We start from the raw sequence: 18,582 nt of genomic DNA, 5'->3' as shown, positions 1-18,582 counted from the left end.
GACCCTGAAGTGCATCTCGCCCATGTGGGAAGTCTCACATTCAGACTCCCCAAACAGATGCACACCCATGCGCCCATCCCTCTAGACCTCGAGGTGCAGGGAGCGCCCTTAGTTTTTCTCAAACTCACATGTCTCAAGTAAGCCCTATAATTATATCACACTAGGGGAGCTGAGGCCCTGAGCTGAGGCCCACGGTATGCTGCTTTGCTCCAGGATTCGGCTAGCAGGGTCCTGGGGGGTACCTGGATGTATTCTGAGAATGTATTAAAAATAATTATAGTAACCTTTTGCCCCAGGCTGTTTGTCTGTCTGTTTGTTTTTAGACAGGGCTCCACAGCTAGATCTTCTGCCTCAGCTTCCTAGTGCCCAGGTTAACTTTTTCACAATTGCTATTATGTTCTTAAGGACAGACGGCATGGGTACCATCTGAGTGTTTCACTCTATGCTGTGAGGAGGTGCATGTGTTTCCCGGTAAACCTAGGTTTGGGCTGAGGTTCCACAGAACACTCTTGGGGGCTGCTGTTGTTGGGGGAAGGGCAGCCAAGCAGGCAGAGGTCCCATTGGCCAATGATGACCACACGGTCACACGATGTCTAGAAGAATACAGAAATGTCTAGACACCTCCTCCCTTCCAAGCCAGGGCTGTCCACAGAGCGTGATCTGAGATGCTGAGTTCACCGTGGAACCACTGGAGAAGCCACTGGGGACCTGGCCCCTTGTCAGCTCGGCGTCTCTCCCTCTCTTCTGACCTCATCTGCACCACGAGCTTAATGTGATGTCTTCTAGCAGTCAGCCCGATGCTCACCAGGCATCTCCACGGTTCTCCGTGTCTCCAAAATGTACCGGGGCCAAAAGAAAAGTCAAAAGTCAGCGTGTGCCGAACCCATCAAGGGCATTAAATGTCTCCAGTGTCAGCGTCTCGAGTTTTGACTGTGTGTATGTCACAGTGTAGTCCGAGCTAGCTCTAAACATGCAATCCTCCTGCCTCAGCCACCTAGTCCCCAAGCTGATGTTTTTACAGCTTTTATCAGGCAAAAATATTAAACAGTTTTTCCTTCATGGTAAATTCTCACTAAATGAGACGGAACTAAAAAATTGGATCAATGGCTTAAGCGACACTTTCGGGTTTTTCTCCTGGGTAACATCCGAGAGATGGGTCTGAGTTGTCCGGGTCTGTCCTTGCATCCCTTTGAGGTGATTGGAGGGGGGGGGGAGCAATAAGTATGTGGCTGGATACGGTTTTCATCCCCATTGGTTGGCAGGAGTCTAAGGTCCCCAGCTTCAGTGGCTGTAGCCAAAGGGGACTCTCAACTTTGAGCAGCTTTCTGGCTGTGTCATGGACCTTGCTCCCAAAAGGAGGAACAGTGATGGTGGAAGGTCTTTCTGGCCAGGCAGAGTTGAAAAAATGAGTTAGTTCTTCAATACAAGAAAAGAGACTTGGGATGGTGCCAAGAGCACAGGGCTACTTCTAGGGTTCCTAGGATGGCACCTTGACCACCACCAGTCCCTTCAAGAGATGATCAGTGGGTGCCTGACAGGCATGCACTTCAGAGGGCGGACACTCGGCCAATCTCATTTGTTTCAGAAGACTCTCAAACAGGGTAAGGACATCTGACATCAATCAATTCCCTCTTGGAAGCTGGAGAGGCCAAGGCTCAGAGAGGGGAAGGCACCTGCCTCCGGCCACATAGCTGGTTCATCTCATTACATACAAGTATCTCGACACCCAGCCCAGCCCTTTCTAGGACATTCTGCTGCCACCCTGGGCTCATGGGAAAGGGGGACTGCCCTTGGGGAGAAAAAGAAAGTAGCAGTTTGCCACACTGTTCTAAGTCGGGTGGCAGGGATACTGTGGAGTGTCCTAGGCATGTCATACCACAGGAGACATGGGGATCGACTCGCTGGACCTGCTCTTTCTCACTTCTTATTGAAATCCTGCAGGCAGCTACTGTAGTTCCTCCCAGCATGGACAACTGGACTTCTGTGAACTCCATGCAGCACCTGAAGGTGACCTGTAAAGGCCACACAGAGGGGGACACAGCATTCAGTCTGTGGACCCTTCACCATCCACCAAACCTGGTGGCTCATTCCAGATTCACCTGCCCACAGAGGTCTTCTCCTGTCACCTGATTTCCATCCCTCAGGGACCACAGTCCACCCTTCCCATGGTGCCCTGAATGCTCTCCCATGATGCCCTGAATGCTCTACTTCAGACACACCTCCCACTCCTAATGGAGACTTGTGACAGCAGACGCTTTCTGCATGGTCACTGGCACTGAGCTGAAGGTTCATCTGGAAAACATTTCAGATGGTATGAGCCCCTGTAAATCTTTCCCCTTTAGAAGAAAGAGGAGAGGAGGGAGGAGGGAGGGAAAGTTGTTATCAATGAGGGGCAGTCGTTTTCTATGGGAAGGGATCCCAGAACACACTGTGGAGAGTAGAAACTGAGAGAGGGGAGGAGGGGATTCAGATTCGAACATTCTAAAGTCTCAGGAGCCACCTTTGCTTGTGCAGGTGTGGAGGGAAGGGCACAGGAGGGGGTCTGAGGAGGAGGCACGCCACCAGGGCTGGCCCAGTCTGGTTCAGTCCAGCCTCTGGACTCATGGCCCTGGTGCTCCCAGCTCTGGGTGGCCTGGGTCTCTGCCCAAAGCCTGTCTTTACACAGCTTTGACATCTAGCCACGGGGCACCTCCCGGAATACAATGTCAGTTAAAAATAAAACAAAAGGCACCAACCTTCCCTACAGCAGCCTGAGTCTGAGGACACATAGAGAACTCCAGGCCAGTACTTCGGGACTCGCTGTAAGGAGGACACAGCCAAGGGGGCACAGCGGCATGTGACATGACTTGGGACATTGTGGGCCCTGACCTAAAAATAGCCCATCTCACTGCCTCCATTATATTTGCAGTGACCTGCCTGATGCAGACCCCTGGGAGGCTCGAGGTGCTGCCTGCCCTTGCTGGTCGAGCTTTTGGGACCCAGCATACCTCTGAATTAAACATTAAAGGACATTAAAAAGAGGTACATGACTCCTCCAGTATATCATGGCCTGCTGTTGACCTTGGGGACATGGAAGGTCCTCTGAGAGGAAAATGGTAGGAACCTGGCCAACCATCTCAAGCCAACTGAAAGACTTAGGTCAGAAGTTAGGTGGGCGTCAGGTGTGGTAGCAAATGCCTGGCATTCCAGTACTCTAGGGGCAGAAGCAGGAGGACGGTCATAAGTTCAAGGCCAGACTAGGCTCTACAGGGAGTCAGACTCTAGCCTATGCTACGTAGAGACTCTGGGGCTAGCCTGGGGAAAATGAAGAAGCCCGTCTACTCCTCTGTGCCCCCCACCCCAAAAAAATCTGTGGAGAAGCCCTGAGCAGGAGTGGGAACCAGCCTGGCCTTTGCAGAAAGGCAGAGCCAGATCCCTTCACTGTCTCCCAAACCCCAGAGAAAAGCTACTGGGGGGAGAGGTGGCCACAGGGCAAGCAGAACCCATGTGGTGGTGTGACCAGCCTGCTTGTCCCTGGCGACTGGAGCTTGGACATCTTGTGTGTATGTAGAGTTGGGGGTTGCAGGGTCTATCCTCGGAACAACCGTGGAGACCCAGAAAAGCCAAGGGCTCACTGGACGAAGCTGTATTTCTCTCTTCTGCCATTCTCCTGACCCAGGCAGCGATGGTAATAGCACTGACCCCTTCTGAGACCACATCAGAACTCCAGGTCAGGGTGAGTTGATTCCAAGTTGAAGAAGCCCCCCCCCATTCAGACTTAATTAAATGAATAAACACAAGAAGTATCCATTCTATGAACCCAAAGTCCAGGTAGACTTCAGAAGCAGCTTCCTCCAGGAGCTCTGCAAACACCATCAAGACCCAACAAGCTCGTCTGCGCTGCGTCTCCCTGGGTACATCACTTTCACCCTTCAGCTTTCCTCTTGGCCACAAGATGGCTGTACCAGCTCCAAATTTCACACATTGATCCCACCAGCTGCTCCGTGAGAGAAAACCCCCTTTATCCCAGAACACTAGGCACGTCTCACTGGCCCTGAGTGGGCCCCATGCCTTTATATCTAATTGTTCACTTAACCCCACCACAGCCTCCTCCCCCTCTTCGAGGAAACTGAGGCACAAGGAGTTGAGGTAGATATCCCAAGGTTGTTGGGTAATGGACTTAGGAATTAAGCCCAGCTCTCGTGGCTCCGGCCTCTTGGCTTCTTCCTGACCCCCAGATTCTCCACGTCCAGATGGTCCTCTCACCACAAACATGAAGTCAGCATCTAGTGTCTGCATGATGGACCGCAAAGCTAAGATTGCAGCCAGCGTCTAGGGGTGTAGCTAGGGGTCTGCCTAGCATGCATAAGGCCTCGGGCGTGACTCCCAGGACCATGGAAATTACCTGTGGAGGAGCATGGCTGCCATCCCGGCACCAGGAGGCAGAGGAAGGAGGATCGCCATGAGTCTGAGGTCAGCCGGGACAATAGAGTGAGACCTGTCCTAAAATACGAAACACAAACTGTCTGCCCAGAGATGAAGATTTAAATCTCCAAAAAGCCCTGGCACAGGGGCTTGCAACACTTTCTTCATTATTGTAAAATGAGTGGCTGAGATGACCTTCAGAGGCAGGAGAACACGCACGGGTCCGTGCTGGGGATGGGGCTCTCCGTTCAGTAGTGTGAGATGGGGTGGGGGTGGGACCTGACATGTATCTTCCTAAGGAAACAGGGACAAGGCGGGGGCATCTGGGGAGTCTTCCTCTGCCTAGTTTTATTGTGATCTGGGGTCTAGTACTTGAACTGGCACTTAATGATTTGACTAGGCAGGGGTCTCCCTGTTTCTCCCCCAACCCCACCCCCATCACTATAAGTGCTTTGCAAAGGGAGCAGTGTCCCTGGCACCACTGGGTCCTGTTTAGAGCAGGGTTCTGTTCTCAGCCAGACACATTTCCTTGAGGAGACCCTACACACACACACACACACACACACACACACACACACACACACACACACACACACACCCCCCAACCACACACCACACACTTCCACTCACAGCTTGTGCATGCAGGAGACTCAAGGGGAAATGATGACAGGAACTGTCTCCCCTCCGGGACTGATGACAGGCAGGATGGGAAGACAGCCAGGAGCCAGGAGCACCTCACCTGCTCCGGGCTGAATTTCACATCAGCTTGCAACCTGGGTGACTGGGATTCACATTCACTTGGCACATGGGGAAACTGAGAACTGGAAAGGGGCAGCAGAGCTGGGTCCTGAGTCCATGTTTATACTAGGTGTACACTCTGCCCTGGGAATAAAGATGAAACCCAGGGACAGCACAGTGCAGAACCTGCTGAGGTCCAGAATGTTCCCACAGGCTTGGGGTGTAGAGAAATGGGGCTGGAAGTTGGAGAAGAAGAAGCCTTTCAGGAGGGAGCCAGGATAGGTTACATGGGCTCCTGATTTAAATACACTACTGTCAGCAAAACTTTACCAGGGGATCAGGCCAAGAAGACATTAACGGCCTGCATGGAGCTGAGATAACAGAGTCCAGTGAAGGGAGCTAGGCAGATACTGTGTAATGAAACCCTGGCTGGGGAGGGAAGGACGGCAGGTCCATGGGCACACTGACGGGACAAAGAGTACTTCTTGGCAGATCGAAGCAGAGTTAATGTCATTTTGAGTAACTTGTTTACTCCGTGATTATGTGATTGACGGGTACTGCAGGCTTGGGGACATAAAACCGAATGGTAGAGGCTGGTACATTTCTGGGCCTGGCTGCCACCGCCACTGCGGTAGAAATAGTTAATGGTCTTGGGTTGTCTCTGGGGTAAAGAGTGTGTAGTAAGTGGGTAGTGAATACATGCAAGGTTTCCAGAGCCCTCAGATCTGGGAAGTTACATCATGAGGAATGATCTCAAAAATGGCAAGAAGAAAGTTACCAGGCTCCCTGTGTCCCCTTTCTCGGCAAGAGGATCACCAAGGCTCTTCTCTGTTGCAGCCTTTTCTTACCCTGATGACCTTGGCTCTACCTGTGGCCTCCCCAAGCACACAGGCCCACAATCCTTCCTGATTGGCAGGAACAGCTGGGCCAGGGGGAATCCTAGCAACCTGGTCCTCTTTTTATAGGTCAGCAAAATAGGACTCAGAGATGTCAAACCTGAGGTCGCAATAAAGAACTGGCCCTTGCCAGCTACTGAATGGAGAGGACAGGCAGCAGTGAGCCTCGTGTGCAGGGATGACCATGTCTCTCCTGCAGAGCGCTGTGCAAGCATAGGGGGCTCAGGCTCAGGCCCTGTGTCCAGGGGCAGAGAGACAGCTCAGTTGGCAAAGGCACTGCCTTCAAACCTGAAGACTTAAGTTCAATTCCCCAGACCCACATGGCAGGAGAATCAACTTCCTCAAAGTTGTCCTGACTTCCAATTGTAGGAGGTTATATGTGTGTGTGTGTGTGCGCGCGCACGCGTGCACTTTTTTTAGTTTTATTTTTTACCCCAGCCCAGTCACAGAACCCCAGAACTGCACGAAAGACCCTGTACCAAAACATTAGGCATACAGTGGAGGTGACTGAGAACTACATCCAGTGTCAATGTCTGTATCTGCATCTGCACACACATGAACACACCAGCACACATGCATATATATGCACACACATGCATACACATGTACACACATGCATACTCATGCATATACACACACCTGTACACAGATGCATACGTGCACATACATGTACACACATGCACACACACACAAAGCATGTGTTTGTCTTTTAGATCTGGGTGGAGACACTTTATTTAAAATAAGTCTGTTCCACTCATTTTCCTCCAGATGACATCACTGTTCTACCACACACATGTTCAGTTTACAGGCAACTGGACAGGCTGTTTCCTGACACTGCATAGAGCATCAGTGAACCCTGACATACATATGGGTGACATACATGTGGTGGGACTCAGGGACATTGTTTTTAGAGAAACCCAACATACTGATTTTCTTAGTAGTTGCAGAACTTTTTGATCCTAGAATTAAAGGTCTCCTTGGGGAAGAGGGAAGGAAGGGTTAAAAAGATAAGAAGACAAGGAAATAAAAGCAACAGGAGGAGGAAGTGAGGCTGGGGCAGGGATGGGGTGGGGGACAGGACAAGTGGGGAAGGGCAGAACAGAGGGTTGGGGGACGGGAGGAAGCTGATCAACCAATCAAAACAAAGCTTCTGTATAGCAGCCTAGACTAAAAATATTAGAATACACATTAAAACGTATCACAGTATTCCCATGTAACTTATACACAGCCTGGCATGGTGGGAGCCATGATGGCTCTACCACCGAGCATCCCCCACAGGCCTCAGCTCCCTCAGAAACATCTGTAAGACAGAATGAGGCATGGACAACATATACATAGGTGTCATTTGCTGGTTGTTTAGGGAGTAACAGTGTCGATCCCACTCTACCCCCTCCCTTCACAGCAGCATAATCCCCTGAGATCAGACTGACGGGTGTGGCCTGAGAGGGAAAATGAGGCAGGGACAGCTGGGGGTGACAGGGACCTCAGGTGAGTGGAGGAGGCAGGCTTCACTGAGTAGCTCATGTAATTGTGGGGAACGAGGGCTATTTAAAATTTGGGGGAGTGGGTAGAGGCTTTTGGGGTGAGTGTACATCATTGTCCAGGGCCAGCATGCCGGGGATGCCTCATTTGCATAAGAAGGAAGTCCAGGTGCTTGCTGGACATGACCAATTGGTTGACAGGAAGTTTAACCTGGCTACCAGCCATGTGACCTCTTCTAGTGGGAAAGGTGGGGGTACAGGTCTTCGTGTGCTGGGTCTGGACATGCCTCAACCCCACTCTTGCTTCAAGCCTGCTCCCACAGTTCCACAGCTCCCTGATCCCCACAAAATGGAATCTACAGACCAAGTACACATGGATTTTTCCTATGAGTATTTTGATCTGCTGACATTTGACTCCGAGGATTGTACCTGTGGATACAGGCTTTGGCATCTCTGTCCACAAGAGTCTACCAGTGCGGGCACAGGCTCAGAGGTTGACCATGAGGACACAGGCTGGAATGAGAGAGACCAGCCTGGCCCTGATTGATAGCTCTATAGGAGCATCTGCACCAGTAAATGGTCTACAGAGAAACCAGACAAGAGGCCAACAGGACACAGTCCCAGGGTTGTCAGAATGAAACAACACTGCTGTAGAGGCTGGGGAGTCACTTGATTGGCTGTCTGAATGCCTGGACTGTTCCAGTTTAACCCCAAAGCCAGAACCAGAGCACCAGATGATCTAAGCCCTGATTCCAGCCAAAGGCCCAGGAACCAAAGCCCTTGTGTCTACACCCGAGAAGGTGCCAGGTCATGCCTACTAACACTGCTACCCCATTCCACACATCCAGCACTTGTCTTCCTCACCCAACCCAACTCCTCAAACTGCTTCAGGTGTCCAGGACATGTGTGCATCCCTTTGCTGGCCATGTCCCCACAGAACACTGGACATTGGCATGGCTAGTGTCACCAGGCCCTTCCATGCCAATACTCTATGATCCGAGAAAGGACGGGGTATGCAGAGAGCCTGGGACTGTAGGACGGGGGGTACAGGGCCAAAACCAGCTCCCTGAACTTCAAGGCTGCTGTGCTCCCGCCCGGGGTGGCAAGGCCCCAGTGTTGCATGACACGCAGCATCAAATTTGCAGTGTGTGCCACCCTGAAGGGAAGGGGGAGCACATCCACCCTGCAACTGGGCAGCAGTGGGCATCCTTCAGCAGGGGCCCTTAACCCACAAAACACAACAACCAGCACAAATGGACCAGATGACAGGACCATGAGGTCCTACGTCCCCAAAGCCTAAGGCCTGGAAAGGAAGGGGCTTCAGGCCTCACAGCCAATCAAATGCTCCCAGCCTGCCCTCTGTCCTACCTGGGCCTGCCCTCTGTCCTACCTGGGCCTGCCCCAGCACACGGACCCACCCAAGCCTGCATTTGTGGTGGCATGAAAGGCTCCCCTCAAGGACCTACCACCTCAGTACACCCCACACACAGATCACTAGAGACAGTTTCTTTATTAAAACTAAACATACAAGTCCCTCCACTCATCAGCGGTTATGTGTTACAGGACTCCTTGGCCCCCAGTTCTAGCCCCACCCTCACCCTCAACCCTGCCCCCCACCCCCCACGCTCTGCTCCCAGTATGTTCTCCCACTGTCGGGGTTCAACTCCACTAGGTTCCTTGTCCCTCGAAGCCTGGATCAGTGTCTGAATTTACCCACCAATGGCTTTGAGGGCCAGGCCCCCAGGCCCTGTTGGTCCAGGAGGAGAGAGAGCTGCTGCCGAGCTTCCCTGTAGGGGGTGGCCTAGGGTGCAGGGGAGGGGACAGGGTGGGTGAGGAATTCACTTAGAGTGCGGTGAGTGGAAGAAAGGGCGAGAGAGACAGCTACCTTGGCAGCCTCATAGGTCTGCAGAGACAGGAGCTGGGGCTTCTCCAGAGCTCTGGCAACCTGGCGGAATGCTGCGAGGAAGGCCGCTTTACAGAGACGGGATGGGGGCCCAACACTGGAGCTGGGAAAGAACAGAACAGTGGTCACTGGAGACCTGGACCGCCCACACAGTCTCCTCCTACTTGGTGCCTCTGCCACCAGAGACACCTGAGGCACCAGCCACTGCTCTGCTCTATCTTTGGGCAGGGGCACAGGGTTGGGGCAGGGGGTTCCCCATCAGAGCTTCCCTACTAAGGGACATTCCCACGGGGCCCTCCTCACTCAGTCTTCACGTCCGTGGCCACATCAACAACTTCGATGTCAGGATCCCCCAGGCTCCAGTTGAGGCTCAGGCCATGGCAGGTACTGGGCACGGGGTCAGACGGGGCTACCAGAGGCCCAGCAAACAGGTGCAAAGTGGTTCGGACATACGGACACGGAAGACAGGATCCCAAGACACTGTCTAGTCTGGGCCGGGAATGAATGGCCCTGTTCAGAGTTGGGGGGTCATGGCAGGGGTCAGCTGTGGGCACAAAGCACAGGACACGGCCCGAGTCACCACATCCGCCACACTACCCACAGTCCACCCTCTACCCTAACACTTTGTACCCCTCACCTAGGACAAGACTGGTGGCATAGAGTGGTGGCAGAAAGTGGGCCAGCAGCCCACCACCCAGCCCAAGGACAGTCCAACGGGCCAGTTTGTCACTGGCTGAGAGGCAGCCCACGTGGGTATCTCGGAGGGCAGGCGCCACATAGGATACAGGCTTCAGCTGCCCACAGACATGGGCCTGCAGGCGGAAGGCTGGGCTGTGCAGGACACTGTCTTCCGAGGCCAGTGGGAGGCTGTGGAGGTGAGAGGCAGTGGGCAAAAGCCCAGAATCAGGGTACTCTTTACACCCTGGCTCCCCACAATGAAACCAGGGGGCTCCCAGGCCAGGCCACGTACTAGATGTCATGAGCTGCCCCCTTGGGAGTGTTGCTCACATACAGGTGCAGGAAGACCCCAGGCTTGAGTGCGAAGGGGGGCCCAGACCCAGGCTGGGGGGTCAGCACAGACCGTTCCTTACCCTTGGGACCCCCCTGTGTGACCAGGAGGAGCTGCCGGAAGAAGAACCTGGGAGTGACAGGCAGAGGGGGCTGGGGCAGTGGTTCTAGGCAGCCTGCCGCAGAACCCTCCTGCCAGCCCCTCACCTCAGCAGGGCCCTGCGGGCAATGACCAGACCATGGCAGTCATGGAGCCGTCGGCCTGAGAACTCCAGCCAGCCAGCACAGCTGCTGCTGCCTGTGCCTAGGGCCACCAGCTCATAGGTCTCTTTGGAGTGACCAATGCTGCCTTGGACCTCTGTGCAGGAAGGGACAGAGAGAACTCAGGCCAGGAGCCTGAGCTAGATTGCAGAGCTAGGGTGGGGGTGGGGGCACAGGGCAAGTCCTACCCCTCTCCAGGATGACTGCGGCCACTGTCCCCTTACAGGCCCGGTAAGGTGAATTCTCACTCAGGAGTCGGTCCAAGCCGGCGCTGACCACAGCTGCACAGCGCTGCTCATGGGTCAGGATTGTCTCTGTACAGTGACCAGAGGACACTGCAGGACCCACAACCCATGCTTCTTCCTCCACCTCTTCCGCTTCCCTGAGGGCAGACACCAGAGGCTGGGCCAACAGCCTACCTACCTATGCTGAGGGAGGTGAGCAGGGGCTGGCGGGGAGTCACCAGGAGCTCTGCAAGAGACAAGAGGAGAGAGCTGCAAGGCTGCTGGGTCCTCCCAGCCTTTGGGAAGCCAAGAAGAGGAGGGCAGCGGCACACTCTCCATGCTGATGCCCAGGTGGGGCTCTGGGGTGTACACACACCACACACATACATACAACACACATGCACACATACAAACACTCATATACAACATACACACATATACACACCACCATAACACACACACCACGAACATACCACACACATATACAACATACACATATACAACATACACTTATACATAAGTACTACAACACATACACTGCACCAACATACCACATACACACACACACATATACAACATACACTTATACATACGCACTACAACACACACACCGTACAAACATACCGCACACATATACAACAACATATATACCATACACACCACCATAACACACACACACCTCACATACTACACACACACATGACACATATACAACATACACATATACACCATACACACCACCATAACACACACACATACTGCACACACACACACGACACATATACAACATATACTTGTACATTTACATTACAACACACAACACACAAACATTACCACACACATACACTTATTTTTATTTATCCTTTTTTTTTTTTTTTTTTTTTTCCGGAGCTGGGGACCGAACCCAGGGCCTTGCGCTTGCCTACCACTAAGCTAAATCCCCAACCCCACACATACACTTATATGTACACACCACACATACAGCACACACTCAACACCACACATACATACCACATACCACCACACCACACACACACACATGCACACACACACACACCATGCAAACATACACACCACACTCGTGCCTTGGCTACCTGGTCTCTCCAACTGCTTCTGGATATACTGAAGGGCAGAGAGTGCTGCCTGCTGTTTGGCCTCCAGCTTGCTGCTCCCCGTTCCCGCCGGACAGACCAACCCATCCAGTTCTGCACACACAGAGAAGGAGGATCCAGGATCTGGGGAAGAGAACTTGAGGGAGGAGGAGTCTCCGGGCCTTCAGCTCTACCACTGAGCTAAATCCCCAACCCCTGGGCCATTTTCTAGTAGAGGTTATCAACCCTAGCCTCCGCCCTCCACTTAAGCCTCCACTGGAGGCCTGAGCAACAGCTGACAGTCAGACCAGTGAAGAGGTTCTAGTCAGGACTTTACAGAGCACAGATGGCGTGTGTCTCTCCATGCTGATTCGACCTGGCTTCCCCAGGGCCTCTGGAGCAAGCACAGATGACAGGAAAGACAGGCACTCTGGGGGAGGTAGGATAGCACCTAAGAGGAAGTTCTCCCACCCCGTAAGAGACAGCTTCCTACCTGCCACCAGATAGCAACTTTTTATTTTTCCCCTCCAGGGACCCTCCCTTTAAAAGATCTTTCTGTTTAATGCTGTCATCTCAGGTGTAAAAACCCAGGAGCAGGTAAAAATCCCAGAATTGGGTCACCTGATCCAAGGCTAAGAACACCCGTAGCACCCACCATGAGTTCAGCAAGGGCAGAGAGAGCAAGGTCCGGCCTCTAACAGGGGCACCTGAGATTGTATGCAACAGGCCCTTTCCACCAGGGGCAGCCCATAGAGACGTTTGCTTACCTATTAGCCTTGTAGGCACCTGACTATTTACCTTGCTCCTTTGTGGGTGGAGTTTACTGGTGGAATCCCGGGGTCATCATGGCCAGCTCAACAGGCCACTGGGAAACCTGACCTTACAGCATTAATAACTGATGACCTCCCTCATCCTCCAATACACAGAGCCAGAGGGACACACACGCCCCTCTGCCCCAGGCCTCACCTGCAGTCTGGTCCTCCAAGAAGGTGAGGGAGACACCCAGGTTAGCCATGTACTGGGTGAGCAAGGCCATAGCTTGGGCCGGGGATGGGTCCTTGGGCAGCAGGCTGAGTCCCCGGAGGGCCATGGGGAAGTCGCCCGCGGGCCCCGGGCTCAGGACTGAACCCTCCAGGGCCTTGCAGGCCTCCCCGTGGACTTCCTCCTCCCCAGCCACGCCAGACTCATCGGTTCCAGGAGCCCCATCCTCAACCTCCGTGGACTCCTGCCCTCCTGAGGGCCTCCAAGGCCCGGGGCTGATCTGTAGCGACGCTGCCAGTCGAGGTCTCCTGCGCCCACCCTCGTCCACATTCGCCATGGCTGCTCCAGAGCTTGACCCCGTGCTCTTTTATGCGTGGAGCACGTGTGTGGCGCAGAGCTAACTATGAACTCCGCCTCTTCCTGGAGATGACCAATCACAGACCGCGGCGCTGTGATGGATGCTGCGACCAGCCAATGAGGAAGCCTATCTCCCCGCGCTGCGGCCTAGACGCAAAGAATGGGATGTTCCCGCCACCCGCCAACTGTGCAGCGCGAGGACAGGTCTCGTGAGGGATCACAGCCTTTGCTCTAACCTGGGTGCAGGCTGAGTGTTTGGAAGCTTTCCACCCAGACCACAACACATCGTAGTCACCTTACCTGAACCGGGGTCCTTGTCCTTTGCTCAGTTTCAAACCTCTCATTGGGCCTTCCTGAAGCAAAGAAACCCCAATTCTAGCTTCAGATTGTCTAGCCCCAGATTAGCTCTTGCCTATCTTCCCTTTCCAGAACGGACTTTCATTTGGATTTTAAAAAATACAAGGTGACAGTTATTTAAAGAGAATGGGGTAGCAGGCATTTGCCTCTAAGTCCAGGGTCCTGAGTTCAATTCCCGGGACCCACATGTTAAATTCAGAGACTCAATTGCCAGAGGTTTACTGTGATCTCCACATAGCTACTGTGACATGCTCACTCACACACATACACACGAATGTAACTTTAAATGAGGGGACTAAAGTAAAGGGAAGATAGAGAAAAAACTAAGATCAAGGCACGTTTGCAGTCAATTTCCATAATATCAGCTATGGAAGGTGATACCAAGGGCTTACTTATAACTGTATAAATATTTGCTGACACCTCAACCCTGCACATTTTATTGAGTGTGGAGTATATATTACTACATCACACAGCAGCTAATTCAGAGCAAGCCACGAGGACCTGGAATTGACCTCGCTGTGCAAAAATAAACATCTTTTAAGGGTGATGTAAGATACTGGTCTGATAAAATGCTAGTTTCCCAAAGATGTCCACAGACCCTAAACCCCACAGCAGAGGAATATATGGTGGTGTTTAACAAGAGGAATCAAGGCTTCTAATCAGCTGGTTTTATTTCTATTTGATTTTATTTTTGTTTGTTCGGTTTTGGGTTGTTTTGTTTTGTTTTGTTTTGTTTTTTGAGACAGGGTTTCTCCATGTAGCCCTGGTAGTTCTGGAACTTGCTCTGTAGACCAGGCTGACCTTGAACTCAGAGATCTGCCTGCCTCTGCCTCCTGAGTGCCAGGATTAAAGATTAACTGGATGACTTAATTTGATGAATAATCAGATATTCCAGGCAGGCCCAGTGTGGCCACAGCTGTCCTGACTGGAAGAGAATTGGAGACAGTATCACGAGGAAGGTTCAAGTAGCTGTTAGCTTAAAGGTGAAGAGATACGGGGTTGGGGATTTAGCTCAGTGGTAGAGCGCTTGCCTAGCAAGCGCAAGGCCCTGGGTTCAGTCTCCAGCTCCGGAAAAAAAAAAAAAAAAAAAAAAAAGATGAAGAGATACATGAACCATATAATGCATAGAATTCCAGAAGCTGGAAAAGGACAGTTGTCTCTCCTTCTCCAGAAGATCCTGCTCATACCATGATTTTGGACCAGTGCGTCTGTATTGGTCCTCTGATCTCTAAAACTGTCAAAAATTGTATTGTGTAAGATGTTCGATAACTGGTCTCAATGGAGGTGGGGGTGATAGGACAGGAGAGTGGAGGGACTGACTCACTCGAAGATCCTCTGAGTACTGGGATCAGTAAGGGGATTTGAGAGTTGGAGCCCACCAGAGCTATACAGAACAGACTCCAGTGGTTTTGCCCCTTAGGCTAATTTTAAAAAGTCTGGAAATGAACAGACTCCTCCTGAGTGGTTTTCCAACCACATGGTGGCTCAGGCTAATTTTAAAAAGATATTATTAATTATTAATCCTAAAAATTATCAACCCAAAAGTTATTGCCAAGGTCTTTTTTTTTTTTTTATGTTTTAAACATTCTTTTAAATTGCTCTCACCTAAACTACAGGGATGCTGTGTTAGGTCATTTCATTTATGAAGAATGCACCCTCGGATGACCTCATTGGCAGAGCTGGTTCTCAGAGGAGAAGCAGTCTGCTAAGCCAGACTCACGTCCTACGAGGAGCAGCCTAAGTTCATTTTTCAATTTGAATAAGTGTGCTGACAGGGGCCTGAGAGAAGCAACTCATCTCGTTCTCTCCTTCGCTGACTCAGTGTTTAAGGAGCGATGTTTAGGACATTTGGGGGTCATGCCAGGCAGAAGCTCTGCCCTCATCTTTCAAATTGTGTTTCTAAGCTTGAGAGCCACGTGTCTGTGACACGGGACAAGAGGGCTGATGCGGTTTTCTTTTCTTTTTTTCTTTTTTTCTTTCTCTTTTTTTTTTTTTTTTTTGTACCTTTTCCTTTCTTCTTTTTCTTTTTATTTCTTTCTCCTTTCTTGGAGAAGTCTTTTGTCAAACCATAACTGTTGGGGTCTGGGAATTGCCACACAAACCAACCCACACCAGCTTCAGTTAGTCAAGAACAGCTTATCGAGTGCATATCATAATACTGGATGTCCAGGACCACAAGAAGGAAAAACCTAATTGTGGCACTAATCTGTCCTCAAGTGTAGTGGATCTTCCCCTGGAAATGGCATTATTAGAGGGTGTGGCCTTGATGGTTTGGGTGTGGCCGTGTTGGAGTAGGTGTGGCCTTGTTGACATGGGTGTGGCCTTGTCGGAGTGGGTGTGTTACGGTGGGTGTGAGCTTTAAGACCCTCATTTCAATTGCTTGGAAGCCATTCTTGTGCTAGCAGCCTTCAGATGAAGATGTAGAACTCTCAGCTCCTCCTGCACCATGCCTGCCTGGACGCAGCCATGTTCCCGCCTTGATGATACTGGACTGAACCTCTGAGCCTGTAAGCCTGCCCCAATTAAATGCTGTCCTTGGTCACAGTGTCTGGCGGGTTTTTTATATGAGAAACCAGGCTCCAACGTTTAAAGGGCAAGGAGGGGAGCAGTTGGCGTCCTAGACAAAGCATTGTCAGCTAACCTGTGAGCTGATTGGTCATGAGTAAGGTAAGGGGAGGGGGTATGGGTGGGGAACAGGGATCGCAGAACGTTGAGATGACAAAGCTTGAGTATTATAATTATAACTCTTTTGGCTTGTTAGTAGCATTCTTCAGTGTCAGCCACAAAAAACAAACAAACAAACAAAAAACCCTCACAGTGAGCTCATCCGTAGGTGCAGGTAGGACTGCCCAGTGGTCAGCTCTGACTCAATATTTTAGACCTAACAGTTCCTATTGACTTAAAGCTTTGTGGAGTTTAAGATTAGCAAACCTCATACAGAACCCTCAGAGCATACAGAACAAAACAGGGTGTGTGGTCGGCATGCCCTTGTGCCACATCACTTCTCTGCGCCAAGGACTGGCAGGCGTGTTACAACAACAACATGTAATAGCTTTCGGGCATGGAACAAAATGGCTACAGCTACGCTGGGGAGTGGGGAGGTCAGACCACAGCAAAAACACACCTACAGAAAACAGTCTGGACTCTCATCACTGAACATGCCTTCGGGTTGTAGAATATGAGTTTTCTGGGCGTGGCGGGGCGTGGCGGGGCGGGGCGTGGCGTGGCGGGGCGTGGCGGTTACCATCTTGAAAAGAGGCGGGCTGTGATTACACTTCCTGGATCGAGTCTGTGAATGTGCTCCAATAGAAGGAAGGCATGGGAGGGTCGTCAGGCCCTCACCTAAAATCATAGCTGCTCCCTCCCACCCTTCCTTACCCCACGGCACACAACCCTGCCTGGCTGCCGGACGGTCTCAGCAGATGCTAGAGTGTGTATAGCAGACGGGTGGGGGGGAGTAACTGAAGGGTGGTGGAGCATTTATCTATGCTCCCATGCTGCAATGGGGTTTAGGGGTGGTGTGGCTGCTTGGAGAATCACCCACCCTTCCATAAGTAACTCCGATGAAGTCCTCCAATCAGTGATCCGGGACTTGCTAAGATCTTGGGGACTAAATGGAAACTCTATTGTGCATATCATCCCCAGAGTTCAGTGCAGGTAGAAAGGATGAATAGAACTCTAAAAGAGACCTTAACAGAATTAGCCTTGGAGACTGGTGGGGACTGGATGAGGCTCCTTCCCCTGCCCTATATTAGATGTATATGGCATTCTAGCCCCCATTGTAACCAGCCTACAGTTGGCGGCTATTACAGAACTGAAAAATGATAATTTAATATTTAAGGTCAGAGCTACCCAATAGGCTCATGAATATGTTTGCCCTAAATTATGTGCCCTCTATGAAGGAGTCTGGGTTCCAAAGCCACACAAGTCAAAAGAGACTGGGTGACTATGAAGAGATTTCACTAAGGTCTGACTAAACCCAGGTGAAAAGGACATCCCATCATCCTGTTGACCACGATCACCACCTGGGTGCACTACAACCACGCCAGACCTGCTCCTCCACTGAAGAAGACTACCAGGCTCCAGGTGTACCAAAATAGAGGGTTTAAAAGGACACCAACCCCCTCAAAGTTACTGTGACCTCAAAGCAACACTGTGTTCAGCTGGGAGTGGGGAAGCAAGAGTATGAACTAGAGGGTTATAAGCTTCAAGATTGAAGCTATGCTAAAAGAAAAGGGGGGGGGTGAAAGAGCCCTAGTTGGGACCAATCTGGAGCCAGTGGGAAAATTCCCACCACAAACCTCCAAGCACAAGGACCCCTCCCTTCCAGGAAGAAGAAAAAAGCTGGTTTAGTTCCTGGAACAGCTACAAGCCAAACTGTCACACAAAGTTACCTGACTCCCAACTGAATGGTACACAGAGTCGATCAGAAGAACGTTGTTTGGCTTCACCAAATGAGCATAGTACCCTGCCTGGTTACCATTGTCCAAATTCTGCCCCAGTTGTTTGCAAGGTATATAACTCCGTTAGAGTCTGCTCTTAGGGTTGTCTCCTCTTGAAGTGGGACGACCCTGACATGTCGGAATGATTAGACCCCTCTTGCTTTTGCGTCAGTCACTTGCCTCCGTGGTTCTCATTCAGGGGATCCCGGAAGAGGTTCAATTCAGACCTCACAGACTACAGCACCAGACTAGAACTGCTGAGACAGCCAGCCTCATGGACAGAACATTACCAAATTCTCCTTGCCTTTTCTGTCATAAGACAACTATTATTAGATTACCCCGATCACAGCCTGTAAGCCAGTCTAATAGAATCACTTCCATTCTATACCCCCCCCCCCCCCCCCGGAGCTGGGAACCGAACCCAGGGCCTTGCGCTTCC

At 51.5% G+C, this 18,582-nt stretch overlaps 1 protein-coding gene across 1 annotated transcript; it reads right to left on the bottom strand.

The window, feature by feature from the left end:
• Positions 1-9,141: 9,141 nt before the first annotated feature.
• On the bottom strand, positions 9,142-13,324 carry Adad2 (adenosine deaminase domain containing 2). The gene is made up of 10 exons (XM_032887774.1): positions 12,973-13,324; positions 12,010-12,150; positions 11,115-11,162; positions 10,880-11,005; positions 10,638-10,788; positions 10,393-10,560; positions 10,060-10,289; positions 9,726-9,966; positions 9,405-9,525; positions 9,142-9,320 (listed from the first exon to the last, which is right to left on the bottom strand). The coding sequence occupies exons 1-10, from the start codon at positions 13,322-13,324 to the stop codon at positions 9,216-9,218; spliced, it is 1,683 nt and encodes a 560-aa protein (XP_032743665.1). The 3' UTR covers positions 9,142-9,215.
• Positions 13,325-18,582: the final 5,258 nt, after the last annotated feature.

This window comes from Rattus rattus, chromosome 17, assembly GCF_011064425.1.
Source record: "Rattus rattus isolate New Zealand chromosome 17, Rrattus_CSIRO_v1, whole genome shotgun sequence".
Taxonomy (NCBI): Eukaryota; Metazoa; Chordata; class Mammalia; order Rodentia; family Muridae; genus Rattus; species Rattus rattus.
This window is presented reverse-complemented; position numbering and strand designations above follow the sequence as displayed.